This window comes from Oncorhynchus gorbuscha, linkage group LG08 (genome assembly GCF_021184085.1).
Source record: "Oncorhynchus gorbuscha isolate QuinsamMale2020 ecotype Even-year linkage group LG08, OgorEven_v1.0, whole genome shotgun sequence".
Lineage (NCBI taxonomy): Eukaryota > Metazoa > Chordata > Actinopteri > Salmoniformes > Salmonidae > Oncorhynchus > Oncorhynchus gorbuscha.
In genome coordinates, this window is record NC_060180.1 from 15,118,783 (window position 1) to 15,134,190 (window position 15,408).

Genomic DNA, 15,408 nt, shown 5'->3' on the forward strand with positions numbered 1-15,408 from the left:
TTGATCAGAGGAATGATGTTGAACAGCATTTTTAATGTCATGTGAATATCGTTATTATTTATACATGATATACTGTTAATTAAGATATGCCTTATAAAAAATATGTTATAACTCTTACCCGTTTTTTATAGCTTACTTGCGTTTGAAAATGTAATTGGCTAATAATAAATACGAAATCATGAACACGTGCCGTATAATTGGTATATTATTGACTTATTAATGACAATATAAAGTGTTACTCATTATGGACATATTTAAGGTCCCAAAGACTGAAATGTGCAAAAATAAATTCAAAAATTGCTTTGAAAATGTGGGCAACATTCATTCAGCCTATGTGCATCAATTGGTCCTATTGAGGGCATTATTTACAATGCATATATCAGTATGTTTTATAGGCTACTCCTTAATGAAAATATGACTGAAATAATACTCCATATATCATTTTCCATGTTATCCAGAGAAGAACTTCCACTAAACAGTAAGACCACTTTATTATCAGGGTTGCTATCATGTTAAAGTACAGGGGATAGCTCCCTTTTCTCATCTCTCCAAATGAACGTCTAGTCGGATTCTGGCTATTCTCTCTCCTATCATGACCGAATCCAACCGCCAGCTCCTCCTCCGGTGCATCGTTTGCATCACTACTTCTGTGAGCGCTTCTTCGCACACTGTAGCAACCTCCGTTCCCGAAGCGATTCAGCGGATAATAATCAAACCCTAAAAAGTAGTCTAATTATCTTCAGGTTATAATTCAAATCGGACTAACCTAAACCAGGGATGGAAACAACCGTCGGTTGCTGCCCTCATTGGCTCATTGCTATGTGGATGTGTCTTTTTACCTTAACTTCCACGGTGGACATGACAAAAACAAATATAAGGTGCATTCCATCAAGCCAACTCTCTGTTATCAAGCCGGCTGTCCGGGAACTCTCGAAAGTGGAATTTGATCCATTTGGAAAGGGACCAGAGGATGAAGCTGTGGGGGTTGCAGAGAAGTCACCAGGTTGTCACCCCTTTAAAAGCAGCTGTAAAAAAGCCAATGTTGAGGAATATTTAGCGCGCGTCTCCGGTGATGGCGAGGCAAGAAGTTCAGTCCCTGAATCCGAGCAACCGTTTGTAAATAAATCACACAGCCGTGGATTAGAAGAACGTCGGCTCGTGGACAATTCTGAAGTGCTCTATCAACATCAAAGTGGCTCGGGCATCACCTCCAAACTCACAGATAGGCCTATGCCGCCACCTGCCACCCTCAATAAAGTAACCGTCAATAACACTAGACATAATACATTTAATAGTTTTGGAAGAGAAAATAGACTTAAACGACATGAGTTATCAAAAAAGAAGGCTGGGGCAAGTTTGAGGAACCTTCGCCGTCGACGAAAGCGCAGCTTCCAAACGGCGGAGAGCAAAACATCTTGGTCCGGATTCGGATGGAACGGTGAAGATGCGTCAACCCCCGGGCAACATGAGTTGAAACTTAGTAGTTCTACATTCGCACTCACGGGGGATTCAGCTCATAACCAAGCCATGGTGCATTGGTCCGGCCAAAATAGCAGCGTAAGTGAAACTTGGCTATGATGAATGCATCCTTGCATTATAGCGCATGGCTTAATCATTTTGAATGTACAACAGTTAGCCTATAATGTTTTCTGCCTCTTACAATGTCATTTTAGGTGGTGGACTTGGTCTTCTGAAGGGTCTGATATGTAATTAATTAGTTGTGTGTAGGCCTCTAGTGTAAATCCTGGCACTTGGAAAATATTGGGAGGCATTGGCAGTGGGCAGTGCAGACCAGTGCACCAGGCGGTTCAATGAGAGGATGCTGAAGAGCTAGATTGTCGAAATAAGAAACACACATGCGCACACACACGCGCGCACGCACGCACGCGCACACGCGCGCGCACACACAAACACACACACACACACACACACACTTACACGTTCACACACAAACACACACACACACACACACACACACACACACACACACACACACACACACACACACACACACACACACACACGCGCGCGCACACGCATGCGCGCGCACACACACACACACTTACACGTTCACACACAAACACTCTCACTCACGATCAGTGTGTTTCTTTTAGTCTGTCTATCTTTGTGTAGGTGGAGGTTTTGTATGACCAAGGAATTAAGGGTAGATGTGAGGATTAAGGCACGGTCCAATGATTTTTGTTATTTTTCTCTGCTGTACATGTTCAAGCAATCCATTGTTAGCCTATTTACATGACACTTCTCACAAAGCCATTTGTCAAAAGAAATGCTTAACAGCAACATGGACCTGTATCCTCAAAATATCAGGCTAATGGGAGTTAATCCCTCATTAGATTGGCATCAAATGCAGCAGACCATTGTGGATTTCTCTTCAAAGACCGCATTTGTAGTGGAACAGTCTATTTCTTAAGGTGATGCTAGAACTGAAGCAGTGTTGTGGCCCTGGGTGTGTTATATAATTCAGTGCACATCTCATTTATATTGTTTCTATTTTGGATAATTTTGTACATACTTTATTGTGTATGATTTTCATCTTCATTTAGCATTGGAGTAGGATCATACAGAATGAGTGAGATCATACTCTACCTCCCATCAACTTTACTTAATTGTCATGTGGATATTACAACCAATGCTTCATTATACAAGGGAGGCTATGCAAGCTTTGCTTGTTCACCAGATCTGATCACGAACAGATGGCTGTCACTTACATTTGACATTTTAGTCATTTAGCAGACGGTCTTATCCAGAGCGACATACAGGAACAATTAGGAGTAAGTGCTTTGCTCAAGGGCACATCGACAGATTTTTCACATAGTCAGCTCAGGGATTCGAACCAGCAACCTTTCAGTTACTGGTCCAACGCTCAAAAAGGGGTATGGCATTAGGTGTGATCCCAAAATACATTTCAAGGTGGGATGTTAGGCTAGTTGAAAGTGCACGCTGAATGGGATGTTATATGGGATATTATATTGACAGAAGCGAGGGCAACATTTGCACATTTTTTTTCCCATCAGTCTTTACTTTCGCCTTTGCATTAGATGCATCATCCTCTTTATACTAGCTATTATATGTCATCACCATTATTACACGATCAACCTGCATCAGCACTCATTCTTGCTTTTTCTCTTGCAACATCAATCTACCAGTCTCAACGTTACATTAGCAACACCAGAGTTGTTCAGTTGACATCTTCAATGTTTTACTGTGACTCATATTTTGGAGACTTCTGTTGGACCTCAGTCCTGCACTGAGTGTGCTGCAGAAAGGGAACGCAGGCTTTTAGACCTCAGCATGTCGCCTAAGGGTCACTAGTCGAGTTGCAAAATTGAGGACATTATACAAGAGTCATTCTGACTACTACATTTGTCGTCACACAGGACCACGTGCTGACACAGAGTTTTCACAGGCTGGCAAGCTATGAGGTTAAGGTTGACTTAAGGTTGACTCTCTCAGTCAGGATGGAAACGACTACATCGCCATGATCCGATGCTAGTTACCACTTTCACCATGATCCTTAACAATGTTTTTGGTGCCATTCAGCCCCATTCAGCATTATGGCTTACTTTAAATTAAAATCCTTCCGGCTTCATGCGCTATCGGGAGTTTTCCATAGGAATACATGGATGCTACTGTATCACTGTCTACTGGTTTTAATGTCCTAACATCAAAACAAATTACGGAAGTAGATTTATAGCAGAGGTATTTCATGGACATTTGCTTTGGTTGCAGCTCTAACAAAATGTGCATCGAATTAGCATAAATTATATCAAAGTTAGACAAATGTCATTGCTAGTGATGTACAGTAGCTTAAGAGTTTGTCAACAGAACACACACAACCCCACATCTTTATCTTTGAGCATCCACATTTCAGAAGACATTTATATGAGTTAAAAGTGTTTTTTTAAAGCATCCTCTGCTCAGCGGGTGCTACTTTTGGGCTGGGTAGAAAACAAACTCACTCGATGTCTAATCTTGCCAGCATTGATCAGAGTTCCCTCATGCACGATGAAGTATCTAGGCTCAGCAGGCTGCCATAGTCTGGCTGGAGAATACAGCTGCACTTCATTCTTTTTAAAGAGGAGTTACTACGGCAAAAGCATACATTCAAAGAAGAAGTGAGGGGCTTCTGATGATTTATCACGTCAAGAATCAACAACAAAAGAAGGTTTGCCATAGGGGTGTTTGTAATGGCTCTTTAATTTAGGCTTTTCTTAATGGTATGATAGCATCAGCGTATCCCTAACATGGTGACTAACTATATATTCTTGGTACCCAATTAACATTATATGGTTCACTGAGATTCAGGGAAACATAGATCAAATTGGATATTCAATTGCAGATGCAGGATTTTAATTTGACCACCGTGTTGCAGAACTTTCCCGCAATGTAGGAAATTGAAAACCTGTTGTGTATTTGAGGTTTAAAAAGGCTCCTGAATTCTGTCATTTCCACTTTGACAATTCAGCCTTGATTTTCCCTCATGAAAACAAAAGCCCATTAAAATCCACATAATACGTCACATTTCCTGTTGTTGCACGATTATGTTCCTGCTGTGGCAAACTGGCTCAAATGAAGATCCTACATCTGTAGTGGTTGCAAATGTAATGATTGGTCATTTGGTTTTTGGTTTGCAACATTATTGTAACATGTAATACATGTTTAAGGTAGATGTTTTCTTTTTATGTTAAGGCCAGTTTGAAGGAGTTTTACATGTGTGCTGAATATCCAGCTAGTTTTACTGTATCCTGAGTAGCTACTCTCATATTTACAGATATTCAAATATCCTTTTGTTCATGATAAAGCTCACAGTTGACAGTAGTGAATGTCAGAAGATACTAATATGGTTGGAGGAGGCAGATATGACCGTGATCTAGAGTATTCTGCTGTTGTCGAGTAATCTTACCTTTAGCAGTCATGGTATGGCATTCTTTGGAAATCCTGGTGGTTATGAGAGTCATGCGAGGACATCAAATCATTTATCTTTGCAATATACAGTACTACTGTGATGTCACCTTATAATTCATGATCCAGTTGACCTGTTATCCATGGGAGAGCAAATAGCTCTGACGTCAAACAATCTAGCCCTAGCTAACATCTGGTCTACCAGGAAACAATGTCTGTGTGGATAAAGAGATATAAATTGATGTGGCAGGCAAAAGCAAGCCAATAATACATGTTGAGGTTGTATGGTTGAGAGCACTGAGCTTCACATGCTTTTGCTCGTACTGACAGACATAGCTGGAAACAGAAAGTATTGTTTATGCATTTTATTCTTACAAAAGGAGGTTCACCCAGTAAAACACAGGAAATAAGTCAGATTTGAATGTATAGCTGTGTGAATAGCTGATGATACGAAACTTTATACTTTCAAAATTCCTAGCTTTTAATGTTAACATCATTATGAACCAACAGAAACATCTGTTTGAAAGTTAACACCTGCTCCACTCCCAGGGAATCTGTCACAATTCTTTAGACTTATTGTGTTGGACTGCAAATGCTAATTTACATCTTATATTAATTTGCCAAAATGTACTGTACATTTCTAAGAATGCGGGTGGCTACTCAATTGCTATTAAGCACTAAATTGTATTGTGACTGCATTGTAACAATTCACATCTGTACAGTAAGGGTTAACATGAGGGGAGAGACTTGAGCTGGCTTGTTTCATCAGCATCATTAGTGTTGTAGTAGTGGAAATAGTTTGTGAGATAAACTCTTAAAAGCCAAAAAGGGTAATGTGTTAGTTGTGCTTTTCCATTTATAGGGTACAAATAGAAAACTACCCTATTAATATTCTGATCAGTTACTTGGGTAACAATTGCTTTTATGGAGTCATCCATCTATTTAATTGCAGTGGGTAAATATGTCGACAGTTTTATTGATGATGTAACTTAATTCCTGAAGCTGATAAGGCTGGATCAGGGAGTCACTGAGTCTGGGAATGAATCGTAATGTATAGTCTGTCTTGCATTTAATTTGTCTCTTTCAGGTGCTCCTCATCCTTCACTAATAGAAAGTTCCCACCTCCACCCTCTATCCCTTAACCCTCCAACCGTCTTAATACAATGCCTTCATTCCACCATGGTAATCTCCTCATACTAAGCTCTTTTAATTCACTATAAAACCCCTTTCATGCCTCAATAATGATCAGATTCATACCAATGCATTCACTCTCCAAGGGTTGAGATTTACACAGGGCTTGGAAATCATTTTTCTTATTCTCCTATGTCACATGATTTTTTGGGGGAGACATTTGGCGCTAACATGGCATGATGAGTGTTCGACATGTTAAAAGCTTTCTAACATCTCATCTTTGTCAAGATGTGGAAGGGATGGATCTGTGCACTTATTTAGCAAACTGATAAAGTATAATTCCTGCCATGCCCTTTTTTTATCTAGGAATTTGTAATGTATCTTTACCCCAACCAAATCCCTCATCTACACATTTTAGCTTCAGAGCATTGGTGATTTTAATAGGTTTGTATTGCTCTTGGGGGTTCAGAGTTTCTTCATGACTCTCTCTAACACTAATGTTTATGGCTACAGTAAGATAGCAAGTAAGCACCCAGCCTATATCCCCTGTTTAACACAGAACAATCTCCAAAATTAAGTATCTATGTATATTGATGCCTGGTACATTAAATATTGACAACATTTAGAGAGCTTCAGCGTGTACTTTCAACTAGCCTAACACCTCAAGTTTTACAGCTGGCACTTGAGGGGGTGAAAATGATTTGAGACTTCCACTGGACCTTCTCCAAGTAAATGGTTAAATTAATGACTATCCAGGAGACGGGAAGTAATTGGCTCTACTTTCCAAACTGCTCTAGGTCATTTTATTGTGTATGACAATGTCCAACAGATTGGGACTTTTGGAAGTCATAAAGGCCATGTTATTGGTAGACCATTAATCTCTACTTCCCAATCCGCAGGGTTCTATATTTCTGCCGTGTTTACAAGACACTGAGATTATTCCTCACCACACTTTTGCCAACCACAATATATACACGTTTTCATGAAAAGAACCATATTTCTTGGTTCATTGTATCAACTAAAATGCCAAATAACAAAGAAAAGAAATGGGTACAATTGGGAAGAAAAATGGTCCCAGAAGATAGGTCATCTCCAAGGAGTAGAAGACCTTTACACTGGTTTCTTATGCAGTGAACCATTGAGACCGTTGCATAATTTAGCATGTTTTCAAATGGCATTTTTCCATATTGTCTTCAAGTACCTAGTGCGGAGGGAAAGATAAATATCAATCCGTTAACATTGGCTGATATGATTTTAATGAAGTGATACACCGACTTTGATTTAGGTTCAAACAAACGCTGAATAGGAAAATAGTTTCTCCTTTCAAATTACAATGGGGAAAATAGACCTGTCCACAGAGAGCCATGCGTTAACATCTGGAACAATTTACGTGACGCCTCGCAATTTACGTGTCTTAATACCTATTAAGTAAAGGCTTGTATAACAGCCATATAACAATGGGGTTCTTTACGATCTCCTCAAAAATGATGTCCATGATATTTACGAGGAGAGCCTTGCTGTGCCTCGGATGAACGATAGATGCATTGTTTACTTATTTATTCATTTATTTATAGACCACCGTTGGTAGTGTTTGCCATGGAAGAAACACGCTGAGCCCTAAAAAAGCACAACATAGCGCATTTTCCCTGATTTACCTTTGTACAGAAGATGCACCATCCTCATGCAAAATTATGCCTTGACAAGTCCTCAGAAGTTTGTTTGGGATTTGTTTATGTGTGTGGCTGTTGACACAAGCGTCCATATTAAGGCTGGTGTGTTGCAAACTGCCGTTGTGAAATGTATGATACACACTTCCTAAAGCCATCCTGCTCAAACCGTTTCCAATGATAAAAATAACAACATTTGTAAGTTTGAAGATGAGGTTGTAAAAAGTTTATTTTCTCCCTTATTTTGTATTTTAGGCTTATTTACCACCTCAATAGGGATATAATGCAAAATAGGCAACTCCCCACTGGGTACAGATGTCAATTCAACGTTTATTCTATGTTGGGGCAATGTAATTTCATTGAAATAATGTGGAAACAACGTGGATTTAAACAGTGTGTGCCCATTCACTCATTACTTCAAGTGCCACCATAGTGCCAGATGAAATGATGCACCTTAACAGAGGGTTGTCTATTACTAGTATTTTCTCAAACTGTACGCTGAGATGGGAACTTTGTTCTGTTTTGTAGGTGATTCTAATGCTGACTAAGTACTTTGACTTCAGCCTTGGCAGTGTCACAGAGAGCTCTCTATGGAGGTAAGGAGTGGTTCAATTAATCTCGGTCTGGCTTCTGTGTTCATGTTCAGGACCAAGAGTTGCTCTTCTTGATCATGTGACCATGGGCCCGAAAGATTGCCTATCACATGCTTAGGAAAAACGAATGGCCCATTTGAATGTTGCATGTTGGTTATACAAGTGTATAAGAGACTGGGAAGCAGGGAGATAAGAAACAGAGACAGTACACTGGGAACATTGTGTCCAAATATTGCAAACTAGTGTTGTACTGTATGTTCCTGAATGTAGCATATTAACCCTTCTGCTGTGTTCCGGTCGAATTGGACCGATTTACAAGTTTTCTCTCTGAAAAATGTAGTTCATTTAATCTGATTGTCATAAGGTTCCATGACTTTGTCCACACAGAGCATCTGAACATTTTGATGATTTTCATTCAATATTGGGTGTTTTATTTAACTTTTGTACACCTGTGTTGTCCCCGGTCAAAAATGACCAGTCATTAGAAATGAATGGGTGAGGCTACAATTAGTGTATAAAATTGAGTTCAGACACATGCCCATTCATCAGATGGACACACTTCCTCTGGCAGACCTTCACATGCATGTGTGTTTGAGCACACACACACCTCACTCCCCTTCTTGGCTTCCATGGCAACCCCCACGGGAACCTTTCCCCAATAGAATCTTTCCCCCACGGGAACCACACCTGTTGTCATTCTCACAAACAATCACGACATTGTTTAAATAATATAAAGCATTTTTCTTGCAGCTCTGGTATATAAAGCTTTTTTGAGGCCTTGATCACAATTAATTCTGTGGCAGCACAATGACCAAACGATATTATTTATTTATTTTCATTTCACCTTTATTTAACCAGGTAGGCAAGTTGAGAACAAGTTCTCATTTACAATTGTAACCTGGCCAAGATAAAGCAGTATGTATGTGAGGCTCTTGATCATATCTTTGATCATAACACTGTTGAGGAGGAGAGAGTCCTTGTAAAACTTTGACACAAAGTAGTCTGTGATAAATAACACAATATGTTTAATCTCAGTATTTGTTATAGTCAAAATAATCCATACATTATGCTTTTAAAAAAACTCAAAAACAAGTTGTATGAGCTCAGTGAGGCCTACAGGTCATAAATAGCAAATAGAAGTTCAGAACTTGTAATGTTCACAAGAATTTAAGTTGATAAAAATATCTAACACAACATTAGGTGATAATATATGTATTATTATGGATTTATAATGAGCTATAATGGGGCAGTCATTTTGGACTGGGAACACAGAATGAATTAACATGAAACAAACACAACAGGAGGGTTAAACTTGAAATATTTCTGACATCCAGAATATACCAGATGGCAATGTGAAATACACATGCTTCTGGAGTAGCTTTTCTAATATCATTACGTAACTGTCTCCAACTTGTTTTAGAACACATGTTTTAGATGAACTACAAATCATATAATTCCCTTGTGTAGTCTGTCATACATACATATATCCAGGTTTATTATTATAATTGAACAATTCTCCATTAAACTAGCAAATTGCATCGTTCCAGTTCCAATGTTCTGCTTGCCTGCGAAAGCCTAATGATACCGTCACTGTGCTGAACCATAGGTATTATTATTATTGATATTGCTCTGTGCTCTCAGACTCACGATTTAACAGTAGAATAACTCATTTAGTTAATCCCCTAATTGAATTCTAGGTCAACAGACTATGGAACCAGGTATGAGAAACTTGATGAAAAGGTTGGGCCAAAAACCATACTAAGCTACTTGTACGTGAGTCCGAATAACAAACGAAAGGTACGTCCTCATACATGTACCTTACCATAACCATATCTGTCATGTCCTTAAAACTCTTAACAATAGTAGAATTGTCAAGTTGAATCATTACGAACATGAATGGAGAATAAAAAAATCATCTTTGCTAAATGTTGTGATTTATAAAACACATACATACATGCCTGTTAGATTTGAGAGATAATATCAATCTTATTCATACTCTCTTGTGTGGCAGCAATTTTATTTGAATTACTACTAATATCATCTCCGTTTATATAAAATGGTCTGCACCCTCAGAATATACAGCAGACCTAACAGACAGCACACCTAATGCCTTGTGGATGCTGTCAAAGCAGGAGGATAACTCTCCCTCCTCTCCTCTCCTGACCTGTCCTCTCTCATCTCAGATCATGTTACTGACCGACCCGGAGGTGGAGAGCAGCCTGCTCATTAGCTTTGACGAGGGCGCATCCTATCAGAGGTACCACTTAGCCTTCGACATCCTCAGCCTCCTCTTCCACCCCGAGCAGGAGGACTGGATCCTGGCTTACAGCCACGACCAGAAGGTAAGAGACTCCTGTCAATTAGAACTGAGGAGTGAGGAGGGGAGAGAAAGCACACACACACAAATTGATTGATTGAGCCAAGGGTCTTGTTAATGTCAGTGAGTCTATTGACTTTAACAAGATGTTTACTTCAATGGTAGCTGTGTGCTCTACATGTATGCTTGTTCTTGCATTAGCATCACTTTCTCCCAGAGGGGAAAGCACCTCTTTCTATCTGTATATACATTTAGTTGTTTGCTGTACTGTACAGTACAATAGCACTGTAGAAAATGATTGTATTGTAAAATAGTTCCTTATGTGCGATGTGCTCTCAGATGATGTAAAAGACTTATCATTAAGAATTAGGCTGAACTAAAAAGAGTTGACAGTTATAACAGGATGGATGACATGTCTTTCGAGAGCTTGGATAACAGCCCTACTCTGCTAAAAGAGGGAGCTCAATAGCATAAAGCAAAGGGATTATACTGATGGTTAAGTGTGTCGCTGTCAATTAGGAACAAATCCTACGGAGGTAGAGAGGTACCACTGGGAGAAGCTGATCCAAACGATCTTGTCATAATAAAAACTCTTTGAAAGTGTATTTCAAATATAAAGTACTATTTTCAAATCTTCTTTAAAGCTTCAACTGTACAGCACTCAACAGAAACATTCAAACAAAGTGCTCTAAAGTGCAAAAAGGGGGAAAAAAAACATGTCAATATAATTAACATTTTGTATGGGCCTCCATTAGACTTACATGATAGTCCCTAAAATAGAGGGAAAGAGAATTCTCCAGGTCTGACATTTTCTTCGTTTTAAGTCTTAGTTTGAACTCTGGAATATTATGACATTTTTTTTCTCTACAGGTTTTCTCAAACTCTGGGATGTTCTTTTCTTTCAGCTCTACGTCTCTGTTGAATTTGGAAGACGATGGCAGCTCGTACATGACAGTGTGGTCCCCAACAGATTTTACTGGTGAGAGTATAAATGAGTCTTTTCCACCATCTTTGGACACATTTTTCAAGTAGTAGTACTACAATTTCATAAAAAGTACCAGTCTTTCCTGAACTGATAGCCTATCAGAATTGTCGTATTGAATTTGATCTTCTGCCGGTATCTGAGTTGAACTCAATACATGGCATATAGTATGTACAATTATGGTCCTGATGAACACATGAATAGTTGAAATAGATATTCTTACACTCTTTTATTAAGGTCCAACAGTTGTGCTTAAGAAATACTGTATTTAGTACTTGTCACTAATCTACATGATTTGCCATGACATACAGTATCTTAATGCAGTAGTCCCTGTTGCCAGATAACGATACTATGAATATGTGTAATCACTAAATCATTTATATTTACAAGGGGGCAAGGGAGCTCAATACTTATTGGGTGATCGGGCAGCTTTTAACATTTTGATAAATAATGCCATTAGTACAATGCCATCTCTTAAAGTGGATGAGTCAATTAAAATACATGAATTAGGTCATATTTCACATTTACTAATATTGGGCCAAAATTTGACTAAAACTTTTTTCACAAACTGTATCACTTGGGAACAAATGATGATCAGGTGCTTTTTAGCCCAAGACAGGAACCAAAGAAAGATGCAGTGGAAGCAATGTATCATCGAAGTTACGCCATTATTGGTCTCTTGTTTTGAACAATTCATATATTTGCCCTAAGATTTCCTAATGGAGTTAGAGTAGAGCTGGATTGAATATTGAGTAACACAGTTTGCATGGAGGTTTTTGTACAGGTTGTACTGTACCGATTATTTAGAAAATTGTTGCTTTCAATCCCATTCATTAAATAAACATTTTTAAATAAAAAGAGTTTTCCAATTGGTAGTTATAGTCTTGTTCCATCGCTGCAACTCCCATATGGACTCAGGAGAGGCGAAGGTTGAGAGCCGTCTGTCCTCCGAAACACAACCCAACCAAACCGCACTGCTTCTTGACACAATACCCGCTTAACCCGGAAGCCAGCCGCACCAATGTGTCGGAGGAAACACTGTGTCCCTGGCGACCGTGTCAGTGCGCCGCCCCATGGGTCTCCCGGTCACGGCCGGCTGCGACAGAGCCTGGACTCAAACCAGGATCTCTTGTGGCACAGCTAGTACTGCGATGCAGTGCCTTAGAACGCTGCGCCACTCGGGAGGCGCTCCTTTTTATATTATTGATTAAATATTTGATTTAGAGGTTTACTTTAGATGGCTTGGGTTTACGTATCTATTCTATATTTCTTTGTTGTTTACAACTTCTATGATCCTGCTATTATTGCCATCAATTATAAAACTGTCCTCTCTGAGGCAAACAAAGGTGTACACCCTCCTACCAAACATATATCTGTTTTGTTTGTGGTATGAATATTACATTCAGGTAGGGCATGCATATTTCAGCAAGGAGAAAATACAGCTCATAATCTCAGTTCATTTGACTTTTCATATGTTTTGCTGCTCCACATAACTGCAGTTTATCTACTGTTAACAGTAGACTCGCCTTGACAGATTTACACCATCAACCTGTTAACAAGCCTTATAGATCACACAATGCAAGCATGTTGTCCATACAGTTCACAGTGATAGAGGAACATATAAGGAACGTGTTTAAGAACACGGGGCTGCTGTTCTCCAATAGAAGAGGATGAAGTATTTGACAGAAAGTTCAATATAATAGATGGAGCAGCAAGGCAATTACAGAGTGCTGAGGGAAGCAGGATGGGACCTCTTTTATTATGGCTCAGACACTGACACAGTATAGAAAATGAGAAGGAACCCATTTTCTTCCACAATAGCTGCTATTTATACAACAAGTGGTCACTCTTGTCACTCCGCACTTAACCGCTGCCTCCCAGTTGAGGCTCAATTGAAAAAGGATGAAATGGCTCCGAGGCATCTTCCCTCTGAATTACCCCACAGGCCAAGTGATTGATGGGGCAAAATGTTTACGGGATTTTTGTTGTTGTTGCTGTTATCTTTTTCGGCCATTTCAAGCAGCTAGGTTCCCTATTATAATTTAATTGAATCAAAATGGAAATCCCAAATATTGTCATCCTTCAAATGTCTTCCGACATGACTTTGTCCTCTCAAGGAAGCTGACATTTTAATAGAAAGGTAGAACTAGCGTGATTGAACAGAGGGGTTGACATTTGTAAATTCATATCTCTGTTCTGAGTTCTGTTTTTGATGAATTTCTCTGTCTCTCACTTTTTTATGACTGTGAAGTAGTGTTTTTGTTCACAGGATCCTTTTGGAATAGATGAGAACCAACAGAATGATTATTCATGTTTCCCATACAGTTTGATGTCAGCGTGCCTTTCTTCATCTTGTTGAACTGATTATTTATTTAGGCACACCTATGCTCTTCAATGAACCGATCATATCTAGATCATGAGCTAAATGTACATGTCATTGATGAAAATGTTGGCCATTTTGTTGTTATTATAAATCCAAACATAAGGTATTTACCATATAATGCACATATCATATTTGAAAAGATGTTCTGACTTGCAATGTCCCTCAGTTGTCTCTCCTCTCCCCACAGGTCAAAACTGGGTTTGGACAAAGAACCAGGAATGATTCACTTGGAGACAAGTGTTTCTGACAGACGTGAGTCATCATCACATCAAGGACATCACATTCAGGGATTTTATTATTGGGAATCTAGGGATCATTTACACACACAAGTGACATATTCCATCTGCAAAACAGCCTTTACAGGGTGCAAAATTGCAGAGACCTTACCTATAACCATCGTATTTCAAACAGACAGGAGGGAACTTAACACAAAATTAGTTTGGAATACTGCAGCTATTACTATTGTTTTCAGAAGGGAATAGAATACCAAAAAACAAAGCATAAAATACACTTATCTATATTTACACTTATACGTATCAAATTAAATCAAAATGTATTTGTCACATGCACCAAATACAACAGTTGTAAATCTTACCGTGAAAAGCTTACTTACAAGCCTGTAACCAACAATGCAGTTCAAAAAATGGAGGTAAGACAATATTCACAAATGAACTAAAGTAAAAAATTAAATATGAAGTAACATAATAAAATAACGAGGCTATATACAGGCGGTACCGGTACTGAGCCAATGTATGGGGGTACAGGTTAGTTGAGGTCATTTGTACATATAGGTAGGGGTAAAGTGACTATGCATAGATAATAAACAGCGGTAGCATCAGTATTTACTTACAAGGGGGTGCAAAGCCCTAAGCCATCCTCTTTTATACAATAGTCATCATGTAGAGAGGAAACTGATCTTCAAGTACACATAACTCTCACCCATGCAAATTGGCTGCATCTAGACACACTCGCTACTTTACAATTAAGTTTATTAATTTACTAAGGGACAGTTGGTCTGACTGGGCTCTTACGTTGGACGGAGTGTTTAGAATGTCTGTTCCATAAGGGCTCCAGTGTTAATGTCTTGTCCCTGAGGAGAATGGCTCATTTGGCTAGAGCTAACACAGAGGGACACATTCCATCTCTGTTAATAGTGGAAATAGAAATTGGCCTCCCTGCTCTTCTGCTTTCTACTATCAATTAAATTAAATGCTAGTCTCTGATTGAATAGTCACAGAGCACTTATTTTCTCCTGTTACATTGTAGCAATTATTTAACTTCTGTTATAGGATCCCAGTATATAACATGTAAGCTGCAGAACTGCACAGAGGCCAACAAAGGCAGGCCTTTCCCTGGGTTTATCAGCCCGGATTCCCTGGTGGTTCAGGACCAGTATGTATTCATTCAGGTGG

At 39.1% G+C, this 15,408-nt stretch overlaps 1 protein-coding gene across 1 annotated transcript in view; it reads left to right on the plus strand.

Annotated features, from left to right (window-relative positions):
- Positions 1 to 683: 683 nt before the first annotated feature.
- The window catches only part of LOC124041244 (VPS10 domain-containing receptor SorCS1-like), a 53,570-nt gene continuing 38,845 nt past the window's right edge, over positions 684 to 15,408 (plus strand). The window contains exons 1-7 of the mRNA XM_046358607.1: positions 684 to 1,557; positions 8,250 to 8,317; positions 10,012 to 10,111; positions 10,498 to 10,656; positions 11,537 to 11,610; positions 14,184 to 14,248; positions 15,286 to 15,404. Of these exons, the coding sequence (XP_046214563.1) occupies positions 778 to 1,557; positions 8,250 to 8,317; positions 10,012 to 10,111; positions 10,498 to 10,656; positions 11,537 to 11,610; positions 14,184 to 14,248; positions 15,286 to 15,404 (1,365 nt within the window). The 5' untranslated portion in view covers positions 684 to 777. The remainder of the gene's footprint in view (positions 1,558 to 8,249; positions 8,318 to 10,011; positions 10,112 to 10,497; positions 10,657 to 11,536; positions 11,611 to 14,183; positions 14,249 to 15,285; positions 15,405 to 15,408) is intronic.